Below are 26,332 nucleotides of genomic sequence, written 5' to 3'. Positions count from 1 at the left end.
CTGAACTATTCAAAAAAGAAAAAAATCCATGATTTTTTCTTTTAAGGTTTTGAAAGGCGTTTGTTACTATATATAAAGTTCTCCCAAGACTGGGGAGCATTGCCCCCTCCCATAAATCCGCCCATGCCACTATGAAACTAGTATGGCAGGGTTGGCAAGGTTTTGGACACTACGGTAAAAACCACGGTAAAAACCCTGGTTTTTACCGTCTTGTCCAAAACCCTTGTGTCCAAAACTGTCTGAGTCCAAAACTATATTTTTAGAAAAATTGTATTCTGTGAGAAAACAAAAAACAGAATAAAATGTATCTAAGTAATGTTTTATATTGAACATTTGTTCAATGAGAACATTCAACTTATTTATGCAGCTGATTTTAATCCAGTTACATTGAAGTTGAATTCTTGAATACAATTTGAATTTGTATGCATGAGATAATTTAGTGTTTTTTTTTTTTTTTTTGACATTAGTAACCAAATTTCCTTATCCTTATGCATGTGTACAAATGAGAGCAGGGTTAACAAGGTTTTCACCATCCTGTTCAAAACCCTAGTGTCCAAAACTACTTTTTGAGAAACTATATTTTGTGAGAAAATATCAAAAACAGAACAAAATGTGTCAAAATTATTTTTTTAACTATTTAAATATATTTATTTAATGTGAACATTTAAGTATAAATATATATGTAAGTTATTTATGCTGTTGATTTTAATCTAGTTATGTAGAAATTAAATGCTTCATTAAAAATTTCAATTTGTATGCAGAAGTTTTTTTTTCTTCCATAAACCAAATTTTTCAACATTTACGCATGTGTGCAAAAGAAAGTGTTCAAAACATATTGCAATACTTAACTTAAATGCAATAAATTACAATTTTTTACAGTTACAGAATGTATTGTATTAAAAATATGAATTAAAAAAAAGAATAGCACAAGTTTTATAGCATTAGTGTTTAATCATCAATTTCTCATTTTTTAATCTATGATTTAAAAAATAGTTTTCATTAAAACATCATATAAAACTTATTTGAAAAAACCATTTTTTTTTTGCACCTAAATATTGCACGTTTAATAACATTCCTTTGAGTTATAAATGGAACTGAAATTATTTGTCTTGGTAGTGTTGTGAATTTCCTTTCATAACTCTATCAACTGTTACATTAGGAAGTTTTTATGTAATAGTTATTGTCAACATTTTGAAGTAAAATATTTTTTAAATGAATATTTTGGAGACAAATATTATCAAATACTCATTTTATGTATATAAATTAAGCCTCATTAATATCTATATTTTTGCATTACGAATAGTGCAGTGAATAAGAATTGATTAGATTACACCGCTTTAGCTTTAGCATAGTTTTGGACAGTTTCGGACACTTTTGGACAGTTTTAGAGTTTTGGACGGTAAAAACCACCTGTCCTGTCCTAAACCAGTTTTGGACAGTCCAAAACCCAACCCTGTAGTATGGTAGTTAAAATCTCGTTAAATAAGTCAGTTTCACACTTATCAAAAGCAGTTGCCACACAATTAACAAAATCATGACATGCTACAGAAAAAAGGATAAAGAATTTTGTTGAAAAAAAAAATCATCAAAACTATTTATTATTTAAAATTTTTCTATAAACTATGGTTGCTTGTTCATCTATATTATTTGTTACCGTCAAATGATAGGCCTGTTCACAACATTAAAAAATAAACCCTTTTAAAATAAAAAAGTCTTAATTTTCTAAAAAATAATAGACTTTCACTATCAAACTAATTTTCGTCATGTTCAATCACCTAAGACATTTTTAAAAGTTGTTTCAAATGTGAATAGTTTATTTCAAGAAAGCTTTAAACATGAAACTTACACTTATTTTCAGTTCCATCAAGAGCAAGCATAAGTTCATCAATTTCAGTCTGCTTTGTCGGACAGATATTCTTCAAATTGAAAAAGAAAATTATTTTAAGTAAAGAAATTTAACTATTATTTAGTTACACTTAGTTTGACTAAAATACATCATACATAAAATCATTAATTCCAATTTCAGATTCTCTAAATTTTTTTTTAGGATTTGAACTTACTCTTTCATTTAAAATATTAGTATCGGTTAAAAGAACAAATTTTTTCGAGAATGATGGAATTTGTTCCAAACTCCAAATCTAACGGCAGTGACCTTTTTAGTTAATTTGAAACAAAACTAAGGCTTGATTCATTTGATTGGTAACACTTTATTATTGGCAGACAAAAGAAGGTTCAATGATTTAAAATTTTTCTGCTTATCACTTTTTATTTTTTAATAAATAAAAGACGTAACTTATTATAGTATATAAAAAAGTAAAAATTTTCCCTTTTAAATCAGTAAGTGCAACTAGTAAATTTTATTAGTAGTCATTACTTTTTCTTTTCAGTGTTTCTCTTGTTATCTAGAAAAATTTTAAATTTAATTGAATTTTAAATACATTCTGAACTGCAAGATTCATCTTAACATGATGTCGGACCTTGGCATCAGTATTTTTTTTTTCAAATAAATACTAATTTTGTTTTAGTATTTTATGTTCCTTTTTTTAACTTTTGGGGAAATATCAATTTAATGAATTAACATGATTAAAAAAAAAACATCCTACGTATTTTTAATTAGATTAATGAAAAATAATTTTTAAGCAGAGGGTTATTAGGTAAAAATCTTTAGGTTAAAAAGGGGTTTATTTCAATAGTAGAGTAATTTTATTATTGACTATAGTTAGGGTAAACTGAACCTGGCCTTACTGTGAAGGCTGCATAGATCCTAATTATAGCATTGCAACACTGCCAGGTTAGTTTTGTCTCAACTATAGTTTTGGGCTTTGAAACGACTAGAACTAACATTTCATTCAAAAGTGAATCAAAAATCAAATTGATAGAAACCTTTTTGATAAGTTCAGGTCCAATAATATTGTTCACATTGGCTACAGCTTTTAAAACACTTTTTCCATGATATGCACTTTTATCTCCATCTCTCATTTCAAGTGCTTCATAAATGCCGGTAGATGCACCACTTGGGACACCAGCTCTAAAAAGTCCTGAGGAATAAAATAAATAATCAAGTATAAATAAATTAACTCACAAATATTATAATTGAAGGAATGATCAACTCTTATTATTTTAGTTAATTTGATCATGGAAAAACTAAAACCATTTCAATAGTACCTTTCTCTGTGGTAACATCAACTTCAACAGTGGGATTTCCACGACTGTCAAATATTTGTCTGGCAAAAACTTTTTCAATAGGCATATTTATCTAAATTCACAAGAAAAATTCATATTCAAATAAGCATGCACATATAGAATCATTGCACTTTTATTTATTAAAATTCATATTGTAAAATAAACAAATATCAGGCAAAAAAACCGAGCTGCTATATTTAATTATTTCAACCCGATGTATATTTCTATTGTAAAACCTTTTGGGTTTAATATTGTATCTTTTCAACTCTAATCAAATTTTTCAAAATTATCTTACTAATTCTTTTATTCAAGAACAAACCTTTAAAAGTATAGACAAAATGTATTACAAGTACATTTCGTAAGACCTACATATGCTTTAATAAAAATTAAATGACATTTTTAACCTTCATTGGAATCTCAATGTCAAAAGCACAGATTTTTCAAATACAGAGAGGGAAAAATAATGAAGTAATAGTTTTAAGGGGGAAAAAATAGGACAGTGAACTATAATCTTCATTCTAATTAGCAGTAAGATCATTTGAAACAAAATATAAATTTATTTTCTTACATAGAGCTAAGTGCCTTACACAAAAAATAGGAATTTTTTGACAGAATCCTCCATCTCTAGGTGACTTGAGTCTGGAGTTGAAGTGTAGTAAGTAACAGACAACAGAATAGCTGGATAGACGAGTACATCTGTTTGGATTAATTTTAGGGAATTTTCACCTTTACAGAAATTTGGTAAGATTTCATTTTGAATAAGTTATTAAATTTTGATCTCTTTATCAAAATAAAACATTAAGAAAGGTTCACAGGAAGAAAATTAAGTCAGTAAGTAAATTTTCATTTACTTGTTATGCAAACTGTTCACTTGCTTGATTGTGAAGATGAATTGTTATATTTTCAAGAACAGCCGTTTATTTAGATTTCAAATTGTTAACAAGTAAATTGCTTAAATTTCATAAGTCTTAGCCTAAGACTAATTTTAATAAATCAGAGAGCAAAGTATAATTTCAGAAAGTATAAAATGCAAACATTTGTACTTGTGCTTTAAAAATGTACCCATACCAGGGATGATAGTGGACTCGCGTAAAATTTTCTGTTGACCGAAATTTTCAGAAACTATAAGGAAATGCTGCAAAAAAGTTAAATTTAAAAGCAAAAATGTTTTTGTTATTTGCTTTTTAAAGAAATCTGGGATACTTTAAATGTTCCAAAGGGTCTCTTATTAAAAATCATTCCTTATAGTTAAACACCCTAAATCTGCTAACCACGGACTTTGTCGAATTCCGGATCACTGCCAGAAATTTTGACATTCGGATGTAAAGAAATTGAATGATCCCCTTAATGGATGTTAAAACAATTTATGAACTTTCACGAAATAATTACCGCATATACATGCTTAAATTTTTGCACTTTAGTCAAATTAAATGATGTTTAAGGCTGGAAGATTAGAGTTATCTGCTACATAAAAGTTACAAATTTTTCCTGAACTACACTTGAAAATCTGATCACTTTCCCCAATTTTAGCTCAATCTTTTTAACTAAACATCAAAGAAATTAATTCGGACACATTCTGGCAAAATTTATAGTCTACCCGCCAATTTAAGACTTTAATTGCAGTAAAAGCTGGACTGATTTTAAAATTGCAGTTTTTTTCTATTTAAGAAAAAAAAAGCAGATTAAAGTTTTTGGCTTTAGTTTTTAGTTTATCAAGTGCTCTACTTCTGTCAAATCTCTTCCGAATTTATATTACTTAGATAAAATGGTTAAATCTTTGATTTGAACCAGATTCATTAACATGTAGTGATTTATTAACATATTTTTTACCGATTAATAAAAATATTCAGGACTTTAAGTTTCCTTTCTTTAACTTGCAGTGCATTTTCCAAAAAAAGATGCCAAGGATGTCTCATCTTAGCTTATTTTGGACTTGACACCTCTTATGCAGCTAATTGGAATTGTTCAATGATTACCTGACATAGGAAACTTTAAAAATCACGAAAATTTCTACCAAAATGCATTTTGCAGCTTTAATAGGAAAAAATACAAATGTTTAAAAAAAAAAACCCACCTTTTTTTCCAGTTAAAATTAAAATTCCAGATTACAAATGCAACTCTGAGAGTCAGGAATGCTCTTTCAATGCAAAAAAAGTTGCAAATAAGTAAATTGCAAGTTGCTTGAATAAATAACTAAAAACTTTTTAATCAGGAAAACACAATTCTATATAACACAATTCACAATAAATAATAGAATAAATAATAGAATATACACAATTCACAATAAATAATAGAATAAACTAATATACAGTACATTTAGCAAAACACATTAAAAATTACTTCGTTGAATCTAAATTTCGTATTCAAGAAGATAAAAAGGATTATTTTCTTACTATGGTTGTCAGAAAAAGAGTATCAAAACAAATAGATTTAATATTTAATTTTTAGGAAAAAACCTTCGGAGTTTTTATCAACAGGATCGACGACCTGCAAGTCGCAAATGAAAGTAACTTGAAACTTAGCTCATACTTTCCAAAGATGATTGTGTCTTGGGAAATTAAACTTATAACGATTAACATTATAAAATTGAGCTTTCAGAATAATCTCACGTGGAAGAAAATGTACACACCGGTAATGTCAAACGGCAAGGTCAGTCAATGTCACTAAATGTAACTCTTCGAAACATGATCAAATGAAAAATAATTTAAGCCTAGATAAGGGTTCTGAAACAAAGAAATGTATTGTTGAATTTAAAAAAAAAAAAATTAAAAAAATAGATACCTCAGAGGAAAAACTTCGGAAGAAAATTTTAAGGAATACGGAGCGAGGGCACAAACTCAACTTCAGACCGAAACCAAGACCCGAGAGTGACTGCGAGAGTTGAAGGGCAGACGGCAAAATATAAAGGAGGTCGTAAAAAAAAAAAGCTAAAAAATTCTTTTTCACACTGGTGCATTAATGTTTTCGAAAATCAATTTTGAAAAAAAAAAAAAAAAAGAAACAATTATATTCCAAACATAAAAAATGCATATATTTTCTTTTTGAAAGTAGGTTCTAGGACTCTAGTGATAAGAATTTTTTTATGATGTAAATTTTAATTAATATTCATCAGACTTTTAAGGCTTGTTTTTGCCATCATTGAAAACTTGTCTAATTCATTGTATTTGTGTTAAAAATAATAAACAATTAAAGTATTACATAGAAAATATTTTAAAAGGTGGTTGTGCCTACCCCCCCCCCCCCCTCCTCGCGGCCAAACGGCAAAGCAAACTTGTATTTTTATTTCGTTGCTCTCGGAAACTAGAAAAGTGATTGTAATTTTTGACTATAAAACATTAATTTTGTCAATTCGTATTGCCAAGGTAATAAGACATTGGAGTCTTGTGGTCTTTTGTTGATGCAATTTTTTTCCAAATGTGTTTTCATTTTGTTATATTAAACGTCAATATTTTTATTTTTGTAGATTAATAGCATATAATTTATTGGCTTGTGATTTGACTTTGTTATAAGTTAATGCAAAACATTTCCATTTATGTATTCATTACTGCATATGCTTTCCAATTATGTATTAGGATCTACAAATTTTATTGTGGTTTGATTTCCTTCGACGACAAAGATACAGGAATGACATATCTCTAGCTTCAGAGCAAAACTGTTTAATCTATAAAAGATCGTGTTATAAACTCTGGAGGTACAAATTTTCTAGTTCCTTTCAAAACTTTTAGTATTTTGACTGCGCTGTCTATTTGCAAATTTCATGTCAAGATATAAGAATAAGTTCATATTTTGTGAAGAACCTTTTTTATTTTCAAAATCTCCTTTTCAGTCATAATTTTAGAATCGAATTGAAGAAAAAGAATTTTTCTTCAAAAATAAAACTTAAAATTAAATCTAAGTTAACTTGCTTCTCTCATTCATTTTATGCAATCATACAGTTTATTAAATTATTGCAAAGTTTAAAATTTTTTTGTTGCTAAACACCAGTTGTGTGCATGTATGTTTTCTGCACTTCTGTATTTTTCAGGGCACTAGTATATCCTCACTAGTATATCCTCGTAATTTTTTCTGATCTTCCTTTGCCACTCTCTGTCAGAACGTTTTTAGAATTTTAGTTCTCTCCTCCATGTGAATGTTTTCTTTTCTAAAAAATCAAAAGTAAAAGAAACAATATCACACATTAAAAAATTATGCAAAAAAAAAAAAAAAAAAAAGCCAGTTCCAGAGATTGATTCTTTCCCCTTTGTCTTGGCCCATTTTGATGCTGGGGCGCCTTTTCTTTTTGTTCATATGTGTTACAAAATGAATTCATTTGGAACGAACAAATTCGAAATGTACGCTAAAAATGAAGAATGAGCTGTCTTTAAGTTAGTACAGTGAAGCACCGTTTATACGTTTCTCTTTTATACGTTTTTATCAATTATACGTTTTAAAAATTGGTCCCTGCGAAGTCTTATGCACATTAACGTATATACCTATTATACGTTTTTTCGTTTGTACGCTTTTTCATACAGTACCTGCAAAAACGTATAAACGGTGCTTCACTGTATATCTTTGTGTTCTAAAATTGAGTAAAGAAAATGAGAACAGATAATCTTAGAAAAATCTTACCTTCTTCTTCTGTCAATCAATCATATTTATTTTATTTTGTTTCTATGTAGGCTTGTTTGTCAAAAATTTATGTTTAATCCAGGAATTTTATGAAAGGTATTACATATGTTATTTTTTGAAGACACTTTGTCTACATAATTTTAGATGAATATTTGAAAATATAAATAGTAAAAAGTACAGATAAAAGATAAAACTTTTGGTAAGATTATTAATTATAATTTTTTTAACCCTTGTTTTACGCTGGGTTTTCGATCAACAGGAATGCTGCGTAAATTAAGACTTAATAGTGTAGTGTTAAAATGGGTTAGATTCCAGAGTTTAAAAAACTACTTTATTCTAGTGATGACTAATTTTATCATAAATTTAATGTATTTATATTGATATATATGCACAACATTCATAAAGAAAACATAAATTAATTTAGTGTTTATAAAAAGGAGCTGGCTGTGATAGTCTTTTGGTAGTCATTAAGAATTTTTCTCTAGTTCTTTTGCAGAGCATTAACGAAATCCATGATCACTTGTGCAGTTTCGATAAAAGAATCTTTTTTCACTAACAAATTAGAAAGATCATTTGCTATTGTTAAAATTTATGCTCAAAATTTTCAATGTGAGCGTTTTTGGTTGCGTGTCATCGATGTTAGTATCCTCGTTGGTTTTGTCTTCCTTTGTCACTCCTAAAAGCTCTTCTTCTAGTGAGTTCTGAACTGTGTGAGTTTAATAACTTTACTTCTGGATCTGGAATCAACAGACAATCGCATAAATGTCTCTAGTAGGCCAAGCTAGGTTATTAGAATGTCAAAATACTGTTTTATTATGTGTAATCTGCAATTTCAGAAGTTTGCATTTTAAGAGGGGAAAATTTTATCTGGTTGGCACTGCCGCATCCGCGTAAAACCAAAACTATTCTACGTGAAAGAAAAGAAAGGTGTCAAATCTTAAACCACGTAAAATAAACCCCTGTAATACGAGCGTCCACTGTAAGTATGAAATATACCTTTGCTTTTCTCCTAAGTTTTTTTATTATTATTTCCAAACATGTGTAACATAAAATGAAATATTCAAACAATTGGGAAAATGTTATAATTATTGAGATTTTTGAGACAAAAAAAAAGATTTTAAATTTCTTGGGGTAGGTTGGTCTGGTACAAACCTACCCTAGAAAAAGTGGACCAGCATACCCCTTGTTCTTGGTCTGAAAAGATGCTGTCATTTTTTTTTCCTTGGTGACAAAAATAAATAAATAAAACTGCAAGTAATTGTGACCTGAAAGAACTTAATTTAAGGGCGGAGTTTAATTTATTTACTACTTATTTATATTGATGAAAGCTGTTTAAAAAAAAGGTGCAGGTTTCTGAAAATTACTCAGCACTACGGAAATAACACTTTCTGAAATAAAATTTGTTCAATTTAACTGTACCATGTGATTTCATTATAGGGTTTGTAGGACCATAGGTGCTATTTGTTGGTCCTAAATCAAAGTAAAATACATCGATAGTATTGAAATAACTCAGACTGGTCCAACGTGACCCGTGCAAGGGGTGTTTACTCAATACCAATTTTATTGGAAAACAACAAAGCCATGCTCATTTATATGTAAAAGCTGAAGAGTGTAAGTTAATTAACAAAGTTTACTAAGCATTTTATTTATTTGTTTATGGTGTTTTTTGAAAATATCAAGTAACCTACTTTAATTAATATAGTTCTTTATTCTGCATTTTAGATCATGTCGGGCGAAGAACATAATATTGACACCGATGAAAGTGAAGATGGTACGAATAAATTCTTAATTTTATTTTGTATTTAATAATTTTTTTTATTTAAAATACTGATTGAAGGTTTTTTTTTTAAATCTTTGCAAGCAAAATTTGAATTTCATAGAGGAAAGAAAATCATTTGTACAAAATGCTATAAATTGCTATAACTATAGTTACGTCTATTGGCTGACTGTTGTACAATATTTTTCTAGACATAAAGCAGGGGTCTGGCAAGAGGATATTTGGGTCCGTTAACGAACCCTTCACAAAAATCCGATCAACCAAAATGGACCTTTCACAAAATCCCAATCAAACAAAACGGACCCTTCACAAAATTCTGATAAACAAGATCGGATCTGTCACAAATTGTTTATTGAAAGAGCAAATTTGAAAGCAAAATAATACATATTTCTGTGTATAAACCGATCATTTTTGGAACCTTTTTTTAAGTTAAATTAGAGGGATCAGCTTATACAAAATCGGCTAATTTTGAAAAAAAAAAAAAAGAAAAGAAAAAATCGGCACTCTTGAGATGCTCCTGCAAGCGATAAATAATTGCTACTGCCAAATAAATATAATGGTTGTTTGTTTTATCACAGCTAATTAGCAGCGGTGTTGTTGTAAACTTTTCTGAAAAGGCATTGGTAAGCACTTTTCCCTGCTCATGATTTAATAAACAATAATAATATATATCTGCGAAATGAACTTAGAACTGCAAAGGGATAGTAAGGGTGAGGAAAAAATATGATCGCTTCAGATAGGGTTACCAACTTCAAAACTATCACCACTTAGTGTCTGGCGTTGAACCTTTATAATGACTTGATTAGAAAATATTCTCATCATTTTGTCCGCTTGTCAATATTTGCGTTTTTACGGGTGCGGTGCGATGTTTAATTGTTATTTTGGGAGAAAATTATATGGGTTTTGATTTTTCGATGCTAACACACAAGGATGATTAACTTTAAATAAACTCTTTTAATTACCGTTTTTTTTCTTTAGATGTCTACATTTTGAAAAATGCAATCTTTTAACATCCGATATGAGAATCATATTTTGTTCTTTTTTCAAGCTAACTTCGCTTTATTAGGATTCAAATAAAAAAAGTCTCTTTATTTCTGTTAGAACTAATATATTTCAAACAAATCTAAGAAAGTTCTTCTGCCTTTATATAGGAGTTTAGTAAGACCTCATTTGGAGTACGCTGTTCAGTTTTGGTCGCCTTATCTGAAGAAAGATATTTTTGTATTGGAAAGGGTTCAAAGAAGGGTAACTAAATTAGTAAGGGGACTCTCAGATTTAGATTATGATACCAGACTTAATAGGCTTAACATGTATAGCCTGGAGCAAAGGAGAGTCAGAGGGGACATGATTCAGTTATTTAAATTTATCAAAATGAAAGATGTAAATGGATTAAATTTTTGTGGGGAAAGCAGGACAAGGGGTCATTGTTTTAAGCTATTTAAATCTCAGGCTAACTTGGAAATCAGGAAAAACTACTACTTTAGCAGGGTCGTGGGCACTTGGAATAGCTTACCGGAAGAGACGGTAATGAGCAAGGGGGTGGATAGCTTTAAGAGGGCCAGTGATCTTCATTGGGGTCTAATTAATTAACTAGGACCAGCCTAGCTGGGCCCAGAGCCTGTTGCTGGTCGTCACATTTGTATTTGTATTGTATTTATAACTCTCATTTCAAGTTTTTAAAGCAAAATTCCATTTTCTGTTACGAGTCAAAAATTAAAATGCTGAATACTGTCCACAGATATTAATGGTATGTTTAACATAGGACTCTAAAATGCAATTTTAAAATAATTTTATCAAAAACATTTCTTTTACAAGCCGTTTTTATACTTTTGATGCCTTCACTTTGAGAATTGCGATCTCTTTGCATCCGCTATGGGAATCCGATTTTTCGAATTTTTGATGATTATTACGCTTTGTTAAGAGGTAAACAATTGAAATATCTTTTTATTTTTGTTAAAATCATGGAATTTATAAGTTTTAAACGAAATTCTGTGCTTTTTAAGAGTGTCTTGGGTCAAAAAGTTGAATGCTGAACCCTATTCTGAATTTTGTTTTATTTATTTATATTTTTGTTACAATTATTTTAAATATTGTACAGAAATATATCTAGTGTAAAATTTAACATAATGCAGAATGGTAGATAAATATTGATACTTGAAAGAGCGATGCCCCCCCCCCCCCCCCCCCCCCGCCAAATATCAGAAAAAAAATCCAGAATGATTTTCTCGCCATAGAAGAGGAAAACACTCAACTTTAAGTTTAATTGATGCAGTTTGTGCCATCTCTAAATTCTAAAATTTCGTTTTAACATTTTTTTTTTTTGCGAAATTTTTTGATTTTTCACAAAATTAATTCTTTTTTCGCAAAATTATTTGATTTTTCACAAAAAATGGACCCTGTGAAAAATCCTGGACAGACCCCTGCATAAAGGCTAAGTTTAACTTCATCATCGAGGACTTAAAGCTATAGGTTTTATTTTAAGAAAATTCTCAAAAAACAACCACCAGGTTGTGTTTGCAAGCCTGAATAGAATGGAGCAAATTGTTGTTGAACACTTGAGAAAAGGGACTTCAGTTGGGTATGACAAATCAACAAGAACAAAATCAATAAATTTTGGTTAAAATTGAGACTGTTTTTCCTTTTGTTAAAGCCTGCCCACCTGCGTTTTTCATGCACAAATGGGGCTGTATTGGGTTATAAATAGTTTTATTGAAACTCCCAGTCTCCTCCTCCCCCACATCAATAACAAAATCCAGTTAATTCTGTTCATTAAAGTAATGATGTATTTCTTCTCATGTAACCAATTTATGGAATGGTCCCTAAGTTTAGACAGAATCTGCATTTTTGTAGTACCCATTTATTATATTGCAAAACAATTTAGTTCTTTAAATATGAAATGCATGTTGTAATGAGATTCATTAAATAAATAAATTTTAGAAAATTAGTTATTCATAATTTTTTTTTTTTCAAAAAACTGGAGCAAAATTAATATTAGTTATACAACATTAATTGGGTAAAAGATATTGTGGAAAATCTACTACACACAAAGCTAAATCTTTATTTCTAGTATAAGTATATAATGGGGGGAAGGGAATATACACTCCCTTTCTGGTTGACAGAGTGGTGTAGTGATTTAGCATTGCCCTCTTTTGCTCATAGGCATATGTTCAAACCTGGCTCAAGTCTGGATTCTCAAGATTCAGAAAATCAATGCAGAAAATCAATAGCATGATTGTCATATGATTATTTGGCAAGTTAAAGATCCCTTAAGTAGTTGTTTAGCTTTGAGTACTCTTGACAAAAATAAAATTTTTGGTGCATTTTCTTATCAGAGAGTGGGCCTCAAAATTCTCATAGTTATAGTATCTAGCGATCGTTTGCTATTTGAAATAATGGATGCTTTGTCGGGGAATTGCACTAGGTCTGCAAAAGGTAAAGCCTCTAACACAGCCCCAATAAAAGAGGGGAAACATTCCTTTTCTGAAATTTTTGACTTACATTAGAAAACATTTTCAAGAATGTACAGTACATGTGTGTTTGAAAACAATATCTACACCTTATTAAGGCTTCTTTGTATTATATATAACCTCGTTATCGCGACACCCGGATTTTACGACACTCCCAGATGCCACGTCACTTTTTCAAAGTTACGAACTTATGCCATATAATTTTAATGTTAAGTGGCTCCAGATTTTACAACAGTTTTTTCATGCAACTACGGTTTGTTTTTTTCACGCTTTGAGCTGCGCAGACTGGATCAAATATTTCTTTGCAATTGAAAAATGTTCAGTAAAATAATGAAGACATCTGGAAATGTTTGTTGTAGGAACTTCGGACTCTGACAAGAGATTTGACCAGGTATGGCACCTTGAGAATGGTGGGGAGCGAGCAGGGCCGTCACTAAGTCAAAAATCTGGGGGAGGGGGGTGCGCATTTGGCGGCCCCTTAATTGTTTCAAACGCATGTTCCAATATATATATAGAGAGAGAAGTTTTAGCTTCTGGTTTAGCAGGCCTGATACTAGACCTTAGCACTAGCAATATAAATTAAATCCGAAGGATAATATTTAGTCGGAAATAGGGGTATCCGAGGGCTTCCTCCTGGCATTTTTTCAAAATTGAAGATATAAAAACGCAGTTTCAGAAGAAATTTAAGCTGGAAAGGAAGGAAAATTTTCAAGATTGTTATTTGAGAAACGTGGTTTTAGACGATCTATGGTGATGTTAAGGAAGGAAAAGACTCGGGGTCATCCCTCCGATAAATTTTGAAACTTCAAGCACTGAATTGTGAATTATTTCTGAGTGTGAGAGATGAAGGGGGGTCTGGTAGTTTGAAAAATGCAGTTTTAGACGATCTGTGGTGATAGTAAGGAGAAGAAAGACGCGGGGGCCATCCCCCCGAAATTTTTTGAAATTGAAGCCTTAAAACCGCGGCTGTAGGCTTTTTTATTAAAATTGAGTGCACCCCAGTTTCTTGAAATTAAAGCTCGGAAAATGTAATTTAAGCCAACCTTGAAGGGAAGGGGGGGGGGTTTGAAGGGGCTCGTGCACCGAAATGTTTCGTAATTAAAGCACTGAAAGCGAGATTCAAGGGGTCTCCGATGATGTTGGCAAGAGAGAGAGAGGAGGGCATTCTCTCGGAAAATTTTCGATCTGTAGAAAACGCAGTTTTAGAATATTTTTGGTAATGTTAATGGATGGAGAGATTCAGAGTCCACCCTACATTTTTAAAATTGAAATTCAATTAACGCAATCGTAGGTGATTTTCAAAACTGTTAGAGGGGTGGGCTAGGGAGTTTGGGAGATCTCCTGCGAAAAATTTTCTGAATTAAAGCCTTACAATGAAATTTTTGTGGATCTTCTTTAATATTAGGAGGAGGACAAGTTCGGGAGACCTGTTCTAGAGTCATTCCACGTCAAATCAACACAATTTGGAGCAATTTTAGGACGCACCGTCACAGATCTGGATGAAACTTGGTACATCAAGAGATTTAACCTAGTTATGAATGAAAACGCTAAAAAAAAATTTTTCTTTCTCCTCATTTAGCAGTTATTAATTATTGATTATTCAAATTTTTGTTAAAAAATGCTACACTTTGAGACTGTTAATCCTTGTTTTCTCAGAAACTATAAAAGATACAAGCCTGATATTGGTCTTGTTTTAAAGCTCTTTTAATCTGCTTCAATTTGATATGCAACTTAATAAAATTCAAAATTTTTTAATTTAAAATTAAATTTAAATAAATTTTAAAATTTAAATTTCTCAAAAACGGACAATTTTAAAATTTTGAAAAAAATCACAAAATTACTTTGTGTTATCATCTCACATCTCACCAAGTTTCATATTGGGATCTTAATGGGATCAGTTGATACAGGGAGGACAAGTTTCAAATATCTGCCAAAATATGGGTTATTGTGCTGAATAGTTATTATTTTATGTGCAAAAAAATAAATAAATATGCTTCATACATGTTCACTTTTTTATGCAGAACTGTCTACTAGAAATGAAGTTTTTCTTAGTACAATTTGTTCCTGAAAAATAACTCATTAATAAAAATATTAATCATCTAAATCTCATGTTATTGAGAAAAATAAATTAAAAAGAAATAAAATTTTAAAAAAGGAAGGAAGAAAGGGGAAAAAAATATATTTTCTCTGGGGATGTGAACTTAAAATCATCCACTACAAATTCAGATCTGAAACAGTAAGCTACCTTTTTCACCCCCTTTGCTAACAAAATGAAACAGACTGGGGGTGGCTATTGAGAATGAGATCCAATAGTTCGTTCTGCCTCACTACTTTTTTCTCCACCTGTCACTGGTTTGGGATTGACCAATTTGTCAACATGTTTCATGTTTTTGCTTGTGGAGTTCAGTTAGCAGTACCATAAAATCTCAAAAGCACCCCCCCCCCCTTAGTTTCAAAAGATAACTTACTAATTCCAAAAAAAGGGGGGAGGGAGGTTATAATCAAATTTTGTTTTTGTAAAACTTGCCAAAATAATTGTTTGTAGCAATATTAATTTTAGAGTACACAAAATAAATAAGTAAATAATAGTTACTATTAATATTGAAGAAAAGGGAGAAATGAATTAATAAAAGCCTGTCATAATTTTATGGCATGGGGGCGACAATATTTTTTTGAAAGAATGGATTTTGCACCTTAAGTTACCAAAACCACTTCCAAAAATAATCAAAAGCAGTACACTCACATGAACTTCTTTTGTAACACATATGAACTGAACAAAAAGAAAAGTGCCCTTGCATCAAAAGGCGTCTAGACTTTTGGAAGGAATAAAACTGAAACTATTTTTTTTTTGCAAGATCCTTTTTTTTTTTTTGTTTTGTTTAAGTCATAGTGTTTTCTTTTCTTCTTGTTGTCTTTTTTTAGAAAAGAAAACCAGCACATGAAGAGGGAAACTAAACCTCTAGAAATGCTTGCCAAATAGAGCATAAAATGTTCATTTTTATTTATTTACTTGGGGGGGGGGGGTGAAGGGATGAAGATGATCTGAAAATTTTTAGGAGAGGGGAGGGGGAGGGTATATTTGGGATTGCAAAATGATCCTTCCACAAAAAATGGGGGGGGGGATAGAGGGATTCTTTCTGGTGTCTGTGGTCGGACATTATTTGTAAAGTAAATCCCATCACGCCAACAGGGAGGACATATACTCTACCAGCTGAAGAAAAGAACAATATTGTAAATATTTTGCAGCTTAGAGAGTAAAAAACTCCGACAAATGTAGGACAATGCTGACGTTCTCTTTTTTTAAAAAAAAAAGAGTTAGTGTGAGTTTTATTTATTTTTTTCCATTATTATTTTAATTTCATTCAATTTTAAAGTAGGTGTAAGACATTAGAAGGTTTTACATTACTATTAGCAGTTCATTTATAGTTTCCTGTGCTAATTTAATAACTTAGAATAATATTTGAGTAATCCATCAGAAAGGTATTTTGTCCAAAATGCAGAAACTTTGATATATGTAAAACTTGTCCTCCCTGTATCATCTGATCCCATTAAGATCCCATTATGAAACTTGGTAATATGCTAGAGGATAACGCAAAGTAATTTTGTGAATTTTTTCAGAATTTTAAATTTGTCCATTTTTAAGAAATTAAAATTTTAAAATTTAATTTAATTAAATTTTAAAATTATTATTTTTTGATTTTATCAAGTTGCACATCAAATTAAAGCACATTAAAAGAGCTTCAAAACAAGACCAATTTCAAGCTTGTATCTGTTATAGTTTCTGAGAAAATGAGATTTAACCGTCTCAAAGTGTAGCATTTTTTGATGAAAATTTGAATAATTAATATTTAATAACTTTTGAATGAGGTGAGAGAAAATTTTTTTTTTGGCATTTTCATTCATAACTGGGCTAAATCTCTTCATGTACCAAGTTTCATCCAGTTCTGTGACGGTCCGTCCTAAACCGTGTGATGATCTGACACGGAATGACCCTCTAATACTCATGTGTTGGCCATCTTTAAGGATGTTAGGACAAAGGATGGGGTTTGAGAAAGTTTTCTCGGATTTTTTCAAAACCGAAGTTTTAAAAACTCACTTCTAGGCCAGCTTTGGGGTGTAAAAAAAAAAAAAAAGATTTGGAGTTATCCACTCTACCCTCAGTTTGGCTACGTCCTTATCTTCATTTTCAATTTTAATTAAAGATTAATATGTTGTGGTAATACTGTCTTCCCTTTTCCTTTGCCCAAACACAATTATTTGCTTGAACTTCCCATAGTAAAAAATCTCAATTTCCAGCTAATATTTTTGTTTTCTTGAAATACAAGCGTCTGCGGCCCCAGAAAAAGAACTTTTAACATTTTGAACGCATGTGATAATTTTCTGTGATACCTTACGTCTTATTTATTCCACTTCATTTTATTTTAAATGTGCCTCCTACATCTCTTGATCAAGCTTTGATTTACTTAGGATTTTTACGTTCAAACATTGATAACTCCTGGTGTGAGTATTCATCACAATACTTTGAATCTCTCTTAGCATTAAAGTGTTTTTTCTCCCCTCTCTCTGTTTCAAGTATATTTTGGCGACCTATGCATTTTTCTCCACTTAGCATCGATTTTCAGGACAATATTTTTCATCAAAAAAAAAAATTACATCATATGGGAATGTTTTGGCTGCCCCTGCCCTATGAAGCTATCCTATTTATTTATCTTTTTTTTTTAACTCAAGGTTCATGAAGCATGGTTTTGTATGGTCACCAAGTGACAAAATGTGCACGTTTTGTCGCATGTCCTCCCTCCCATTATGCTAATTTTACTCTATGCACAATACTTTAAATTTGAGCCGGGCCCATAGTTTCCGATTAAACAGACATACCCACTATGCGGCCTAGTGAATAGTTCACTGGACATTTTTTTTTCTTGCGTTAAAAAATGTTTGAAGCGCATATTTCCGTGGGCCTTACTTTGATAATCTCAATGAAAGGGAATCATGGATGTTCCTAAATTGTATTTTAAGATAAATTATATTTTCTTTTCAAATTTTACAGAAAAGATACTTTTTGTCACTATTATTTCAATTGTTCATTTATAATTACTATTAAAATTTTTTTAAACAACAAAGAGTTTGCCTCTTTCTTTGTTTGTTGCATCGCTAAAATGAAATTGTGGGCCCCACTTCTGAAAAATTGGGGGGGGGGGGGGGGGTAGCACCCCCCCCCTGGCATCAGCCCTGGAGGTGAGTAGATTAGTTCTGAAAGGTACTGGTTTCAGGCTTTGACAAGAGGGACAATAGAAAGGAATTCAAAACTGGTGGATTGTAATACTGGATGAGTGAAACAGCAAGAGAAGAGAAAGACCATAGCTACCTCAAGCTGTAGGTGGTCATAACGAACTTTGCCCATGAGAGTAAAAGAGATAAGGGGCTCCTCATTAGATTGAAAAGGGACACACAACTCTTAAAGTGGATAAAAGAATTAGAAAGTGTTTTTTCACTTTCGAAAGGTGGGGCTTAGCCGTCAAAATCTAATCAAATTGCGGACAAAAGGGAAGACTTTTGAATTGGTTTCTTTCTTGCTGGTAGTTTCGTGGAAGAAGAAGTGTGATAAATGTTATTCAAAAATTTATCAAACCTTTTATTGAAAAGTATTGTCGAATTGAAAAATAAATAAATAATAATAATAAGTGAAGGTTTTTTTTTAAAAATAATTTTTGTTATATTCACCAATAATTCAAATTTACATTAGTTAAATCTAATTAAAAACATAAGCAGTATTAATTTCTTCATTAAATCTAATTTTATGGTTAACTAATGTTTGATTATGAATTTTTTAAGCTATTCTGGTTATGTCATCGCTCCGGCTGTGACGACACTTTGTTGACAGTCCCAAAGGTGTTGTAATAATGAGGTTCGACTGTATATATTAAAATAAAAGGAAGGTGATAGTCTATGTTAATGATTTTCTGTTATAAATAAAAGTAAAATTTTGCTTAATTCCTCCTTTCCCCCTTCTGTCTTAATTTTCAAATAATCATTCACATGACTCAGTTTTAAAAATTATTTCATTATTTTTCTCTTGTTATCTCCTATGCAGATGAAGAAAAAATGGATGAAGGAGAAGAAGTTTCCAGAAATTTGGATGCAGATGAAGTAGTATGTATTTATGTTAGCTAATATTTAACATAAAGCATGGAAAAACAGTGAATACAATTTAAATTATATAAATGTTTAATTATACCAGCAGTATTTGTATAAATGGGGCTATTTACGATTTTGCCCAAGCAATAGTTGTTTAATGGTGATTTGTTGCAAAGGGTTCATTACCAAAATCTTTTAAGACTCCCAACAGTGTTTCTCATTCACTGTTTGAAAATTTATTTTAAATGCTAAAAAATATTATCCATTGGTAAAATTATTGCACAATACATGTAGGGGAGAAGGTGCCAAATGACAATGTTTTTTTGTTTTGTAAAAAATCCAACCTTTTTCATTTTATTTTCCCAATTTGAGACACCAATTTGGACACACTTGAACTCTGTAAATGAAGCAATATTAATGATTTAAAATGGCAAAAACAAGGGACTTAAATGCACTTAATTGGAAAATCTCTTCATTCTCGCAAATACTGCTTGACTCAACTGTTTTTTGCCACTTTCAGAAATAATTTTTAGACTGGACAGGAATGTTGAGATTTCTGGCATATCAAAATTTAAAAATCTGCTTGGAATAAACTTGTATCTTGTCATGATATCTAAGCAACTTTTTAAAAATGCATAAATATTTTCTGTGTTAATGGGCCCTGGCTTAACTTTTATTGTTTGGTTTTGAAAAGAAAAAAAAATGTTTACACGTTGCTCCACATTGTTATTTGTCTTCCTTGATCTGTTGATACCATTTATTATTTCTTTACGGGGTTGAAAACTTTATTTAAAGCTTTTGCGTAGGTTAATACTAGCATTCTGGCTTAGACATAGGACCAGCAATGTTTTACCTGTTTAAAAACGCTTTGTAAGGTTACCTAGACATTTTTCCTTTTTAACTTGCAAAGACTGTATACTTCTGTCCAAAAAACTTTACTCGTTGAAAGTAAAGTAGCACCAAAGAATGAAAGTAATAAGTCTTTTTCATTTAAAAATTATTTTAAGCACCTTTTTTCTTCAATTTTGTGTAATTGCTTATAGATATAGAACATTAGGGGCATATTTAGACTGTCCAAATGTGCCCCCAAAGCAATGTCGAAATGTGCCCTACAACTAGATGTTTATAATGTTTTTTTTTTTAAATCTAGCCTAGTAGCCTTTTTTTTCTTTTTTGACAAATTTGCATAATTTTTTTTTCTTTCAAAAATATGCTATTTATTTTTATTTAATTAATTTTCACGATGCAATGAATATCAATACGTATTAGTTAGCACTTAAACAAATCCAGCACTTTTAAGTTTTAAAACTGCTTGATTGACATGAATAGGGAAATTTTGTTGCTAATTGCTTCAAATTGTCTCCGGAAATGGACCATAGTGCTGGGATTAAACTGTTTTTTCACAATTTAATTTTTTTTTTAAACTTGGGAGAATTGAGTTGATTAAATGGTACTTCCTTCTCCCCTATAAGTTTTCACCAGATTTCTGTAATTAATATTGCATTGTTTATTTCTAGCTTGATTTTATAGTTTTATTTGTTTATTATTTCTTTTATAATTTTTCTTTGAAACATATCTATGTGGTTTTAAGTTTTGTTACAAGAAATTTTTGCTAAAGTATGCATAATTATTTCTACAATGTTAATATTTTGCCGATTGCAATCTGAAACATTTTTTCTTTTTGACTTATCTCTATTACATTTTATACTGTAATGTTTAACAGTAATTGATACTTAATTATACACTATTTTAATCTCTATTATCATTGCATTTTGCTCGTACTTTAAAGTTTTTATACATTATTTCTCAATAGTTAATTTATAACATCAGCATTGCTTCAGGAAATCCTACTGTATTGATGAAGTATTAATTTGTTTTCTTTTGTGTGATTTAGGACATTGATCTGACTCACTGCAGAATTAAAAGAATTGAAAATTTTGATCATTTAACATCTGTTGAAGTAAGTAATTTCCAATGCAAATGTTTTCTCCTGTATCGGTATCTCCCAGCTTATTTGGCAGACTTTTTTAAATTTCATTTTGTGCCTTAAAATCAGCTTGTCAGTTATGGGTTGAAGGCTTCAGCTTCTAAAATGCAAGCTAATTAGTTGGGAAAAATGCTAGGATTATAATTTTCACAAAAATGCAATAATCGTTGTGCAGGATTCCTTTGAAATCCATTCTGTACTCCGGTTGAGCTTTGGTCTGCATAATTGCCATCAGAGGCATCAATTGGGACTAAAAAGTGGGTGGGTGGGGGGAGGGGGCAACTAAAACCCGTAGGACTTTTAGGAGCAGCAAAAAATGAAGAGAGAGAGAAAGTACAAAATTTTGCTACAGGGCTGGCTTTGAGAGCAGGTGAGTGGTAATTAATGTTTATCTAACAACTTATGTTTATATTAAGATTTTGATGAATTTTGTACATAAGTAACTTTCCCCGAAGAAATACTTAGACATGAATTAGACTTACATTATTCACCCCAAAGTATTTTGAGACTCACAAACACTTGGCAATAATTTCGTATTTCATTGAACAAGTATGGCTTCTTTAAGTAAAACAATTGATTTTCTAATATCTAAACAATTAATACATAAACTAAAATTATTCTTGTGCTAAATCCTGTTTCGTAAACAGATATATGCAAAGTAAAAAACTATGTTCAGAAAATATTGACATTTCTGCTTTTATAGTAATAAATGAACCATAAATAAATAAATAAACCATAAAAAGCAATTGCTGCCACTGATTGCCATCAAAAGTGAATTACATTTCAATTTATATGAACCTTCTGACTCCCTCATCTAAATTGTTTGGTCATAAACAATATCTTTCATTTGTACTTGATCATTAATAGCTTAAATTTTTGCATGGAAAGCAGGACGAGGGATCATTGTTTTAAGCTATTCAAATCTCAAGCTAATCTGGTAATTAGAAAAAGCTACTACTTTACTAGGATCGTGGGCACTTGGAACAGCTTACCAGAAGAGGCAGTAATGAGCATGAGAGTGGATAGCTTTAAGAGAGCCATTGATCTTCATTGGGGACTAATAAACTGACTAAGGCCAGCCCAGCTGGACCCAGAGCCTGTTGCTGGTCATCACATTTGTATTTAATGATTTCTTTCAATTGATCCTCACATTATAGAAAAATTTTCAGCATTTCAAGGATTGTTATAAAAATAGCTGTTCAAGAAATATATTTCTAAAACTATTTTATTTTATCCCATTTTATCTGTCTTTTGTGCAAATATTCCACTCATTCTCTTTTCTTTTATAGACCCTTTGCTTGAGAAATAACTTAATAAAAAAGATTGAAAATCTTACCATGCTTACTACTTTAAGGGAGCTGGAATTATATGATAATCAGATAACAAAAATTGAAAATCTTGATGTATTAGTGAATCTAGAGTAAGTATCTGTTTAGTTTTGATGTCTATTTAGCATTTTCCCCATTGAATATGCAATGTAATTTTTTCTTCTTTTTTTTTTCTTCTAGAATTCTGGATATTTCATTTAACAGAATTACTAAAATTGAAAATTTAAGTAATTTAGTAAATTTAAGGAAGTTGTTTTTAGTGAACAACAAAATCACTAAAATAGAAAATTTAAATCATTTAGAAAGTTTGGAAATGTTGGAGTTGGGTGCAAATAAAATAAGGGTGAGTATTGAGTTTTTAAATAAATTAAAAAATTATTTGGTCGCCAAGTGTTTTTTTTTTTTATTCCTAAGATAATTTTTCATGATATATTATAAAAAGAAAATTTTGAAGAACAAAATAGAACCAGCTTTAAAACTGTATTAAAGAAATGAATCTAACTACTATTCATATAATTGGAAATTGCTCTGAAAAGTAAAAAATAATTCCATTCTGCAAACCCCATTGATACTGCTTTAAAACATAATTTTTGAAGTTGTTTCAAAAACGATAGATAAAATCATGTACAACTAGATTTCATTCTCATTTTTCATCAACCATTCAAAATTAGGAATGAGATTTTTAGTATTATAGAACTATGGTATCTGCTATAGCTTGGGTCCATTTATATTTATTTGTAATTGATATATGGTTATGTATGATGTTATCTGTAGTTTTTGCATGGACTTCAAAAATTATGTTTTAAAATAGTTCTCATGGTGTTTAAAAGAAAGATTTTTTTAAAAAACGTTTTAGAACATTTTCCAGTTATATGAATGGTAGTTTGATTCTTTTCTTTAATAGTTTGGAAGTCGGTTTATTTTGCAGTTAAATATTTTGGATGAAAAAACTTTTTTAATTTTTCCTTTGGTATGTTGATTAAAAAGAGATAGGGGGGGGGGGGGGCTTTTTAAACCAGAATAATAAAGTTGCAGCTATAACTTGTTTTTTTTTTTGAAAGGGCATCTTTCTTAACTTCATGCCCAATCTAGTTTGTATTTCGCAATACAAGTTGCTTCTGAGAAAAATCCAGTCTGCATTATTGGTCCTGATATTATCTATTAATGGCATGAATAAAATAAAAATAAGCAAACAAATTGATTGAATTTCATGTTTGCTTCAGAGAAGCTTTCATTCAAAACTGTTGTTATATTCATTAATTTTTATTTATATCTTTTGCAAATGCCACACATAAAAATAACTCTTATGCCATGAGTGTATGTACTCCCTAATATGTTTGATTAGCAGAACTAAAATCGCGTCCAAATGATCAGTGGTTATAACCTGACCGGAGTGGCAGAGAGTTAAAATTACGATATTAATATTACTGTTTTGTTTCAACCAATTTTTCAACAATTGAGATTAAATCAGAAGTTAGGTGAAATTTGCTTATTTTACCCACAACTTTTTTGTAAAGAACAACTATGGTGAAACAAAGGTTAGGGACCTAAGTTAGATCAACCCCTATCTATTAAAATGCAAACCATTTTTCTCAAATTGAAAAAAACTCTCTTCCTATCTTCACTAGCTTTAGATAAAGAAATCAGTTTTGTGGCAATTGTATTTAATAATTTTCACACTTAGAATGAAAAGCACAGTGTGAGAATTTCTGCATTTAGTGATGTTAACGACATGAAAGTCTATTAGCAAAGCCAATATTTAGTAGTCAATAATGAATCCGATACTTACAACCCTTGCTGTGCTTCTGAAAAATCTTACGTTGCAGGCGAAGTGTTCATGTTAGTTACGAAAGACGTTACTCATGGAAAAACTCTTGTAGTAGCCATATCTCATAAGCCAAATTGCATTGTAGTGCGAGTTTTTAAGTCTTTAAAATATGCTGTCTGAAAATCACATTGTTTGTGAATTTGATGTATTGTGAATTAAAAAAAAAAAAAAAAAGAATTGCATTCCAAATTTTACTTTGAAAAATTATGGCTTATAATTTTTCATGCTTGCTATATTCTAGGTAATTGAAAATCTAGAGGGATTGAAAAATTTGACCAATTTATTTCTTGGGAAGAATAAGATTTCAAAAATTCAGAATTTGGAATCTTTGGAAAATCTAGAACTCTTGAGCTTACAGGTATATATTTTAGGATGTTTTCTACAGTATTTGTTATGAATAATTGTTTTGACTTGATGTTAGTTATTTCTATTTGTTTGTATATTTATTTATTTTTATCCTCCAGTACATGTTCAAGTGGCATCTGTAGATCAATATCTCATTTTTCTAGTCATTTATCTCAATTGGTTTAACCTGTGTTCAGGTCAACATAGGCTAAAGCTTAAATTTTATTAAAATGTGTATGAGTGATTCTACAAAACTGAGAAATTGTGATGGGAAAAGCAGAGCTTCATAAAAATGATGTGATGAAAGTGGCACATGGGTATTTATTGCTGTGCTTCAAACAAAATTTGCTCATTGAATAAAATTTTGAACTGATTAAGAGAAGCATCATATTAGAAGGACTTTTTTGCAGCTAAACCATAAAAACATTTTTGGGTTTTCCCCTGAAATTTAGGCTTTTTGCCAGAGCACTGGGAATGAAACCCCGAGGTATGAAACTTTGCATTATAATTTGTGTCAGGAAGTTACAAATTCTTGCACTAAGGCTAAATGTTCTGAGGAATTTAAAATATTTTGTAAATATTCTCTTTATTTGATTTTTTTTCCTGAAAATCTCTTAAATTCAAGTATCTTCCCAGAGCAGAAAACATGAACTCAAAGTCACGAAATTTTGAATAGTAATTGGGGCATTCCACGGTATTTTTGACATTTATGTAGAGTCCGTAACGTGACCTTTTTTGCCATAACTTTTTAATTTACCGTTTGATTTGCAAATTATTTTAATTTGAGCTGGTGTGTTGGTAGGAAAAGATCAAAATAAAATAATATGCTAATCAAACAGTAAATTAAAAAGTTATGGCAAAAAAGGTCACATTACGGACTCTACATAAATGTCAAAAATACTGTGGAATGCCCCAATTAGTGTTTGGGAATCGCAAGTTTTCACAATACCGCTAAGTTATCTGCAGAGTTTTGATTCTTTTCCTTCCACTCTAACCTACACCCTCTTCGTTCATGAAGAAATTGTTCTGCCCTCTCCAGTTTTCATACTAATCTAATTTCATAAATGATACCCTAATGTTACACTTTGGGTTTTGAAGAACATTACCACAGTTTGGGTTTGAAGAACATTACCATATTTTATGTAAAGTGGTTTTTTGCATCAAACCGTAGTTATTATTTGCATATTGCAATCATTGGCGCCCCGATGGGAGGTTACAGGAGGTCACTGTGACCGCCCGAAACTTTTCTCATTTGGCAAATTTTGTGTGACAATTCGGCAAAATTTGGAATTCTATTCGGCGAAATTTGGAGTTCTATTCGGCAAAATTTGGAGTTCCATTTGGCAAATTGAGAATTTTCGCCCTCCCGAAAAGTTAAGTTCAGGGTGCCCCTGATTTTAATATAAAGTATGAGTTTTGATACCTTATCTATATCTAACAAGTGGTACAAACTAACAGAAAAATAGATGTTTAAAATAAAACTTTAGTGAAACAATGCAATGAGTGATCTTGCTTTTAAACGCAAATTTCTCACACCTACTGTCATTAATATATTGCTGTTTTTAGTGCAGGTGCTCAAGCATATATAGTGGGTCCTACTTATTCTCAAATGCAATAGCAATATAAATGCATGACATTTTGTTCTTTCTTGTTTTCCAACCCAATTAGACCTTT

The 26,332-nt window shown here is 30.6% G+C and overlaps 2 protein-coding genes across 4 annotated transcripts in view; one reads left to right on the top strand and one right to left on the bottom strand.

The window, feature by feature from the left end:
* Positions 1-6,097, bottom strand: part of LOC129224438 (enolase-like) — a 30,531-nt gene extending 24,434 nt beyond the window's left edge. Inside the window, exons 1-4 of the mRNA XM_054858893.1 lie at positions 5,965-6,097; positions 3,166-3,256; positions 2,884-3,038; positions 1,847-1,916 (exon numbers count right to left, since the gene is read on the bottom strand). Of these exons, the coding sequence (XP_054714868.1) occupies positions 1,847-1,916; positions 2,884-3,038; positions 3,166-3,250 (310 nt within the window). The 5' untranslated portion in view covers positions 3,251-3,256; positions 5,965-6,097. The remainder of the gene's footprint in view (positions 1-1,846; positions 1,917-2,883; positions 3,039-3,165; positions 3,257-5,964) is intronic.
* Positions 6,098-6,318: 221 nt separating this feature from the next.
* Positions 6,319-26,332, top strand: part of LOC129223908 (protein phosphatase 1 regulatory subunit 7-like) — a 50,228-nt gene continuing 30,214 nt past the window's right edge. The window contains exons 1-7 of one of the 3 annotated variants that reach the window (XM_054858285.1): positions 6,319-6,545; positions 9,514-9,562; positions 19,127-19,185; positions 21,065-21,130; positions 22,447-22,577; positions 22,666-22,828; positions 24,555-24,671. In XM_054858285.1, the coding sequence (XP_054714260.1) occupies positions 9,517-9,562; positions 19,127-19,185; positions 21,065-21,130; positions 22,447-22,577; positions 22,666-22,828; positions 24,555-24,671 (582 nt within the window). In that variant the 5' untranslated portion in view covers positions 6,319-6,545; positions 9,514-9,516. Of the gene's footprint in view, positions 6,546-6,659; positions 6,875-8,710; positions 8,771-9,513; positions 9,563-19,126; positions 19,186-21,064; positions 21,131-22,446; positions 22,578-22,665; positions 22,829-24,554; positions 24,672-26,332 lie in introns of those variants that run through there. The other 2 variants (XM_054858286.1, XM_054858287.1) reach the window with 2 other exon arrangements.

This window comes from Uloborus diversus, chromosome 6 (assembly GCF_026930045.1).
Source record: "Uloborus diversus isolate 005 chromosome 6, Udiv.v.3.1, whole genome shotgun sequence".
NCBI lineage: Eukaryota > Metazoa > Arthropoda > Arachnida > Araneae > Uloboridae > Uloborus > Uloborus diversus.
Note: the sequence above shows the minus strand (reverse complement) of the source record. Positions and strands in the feature narration are given on the sequence as shown.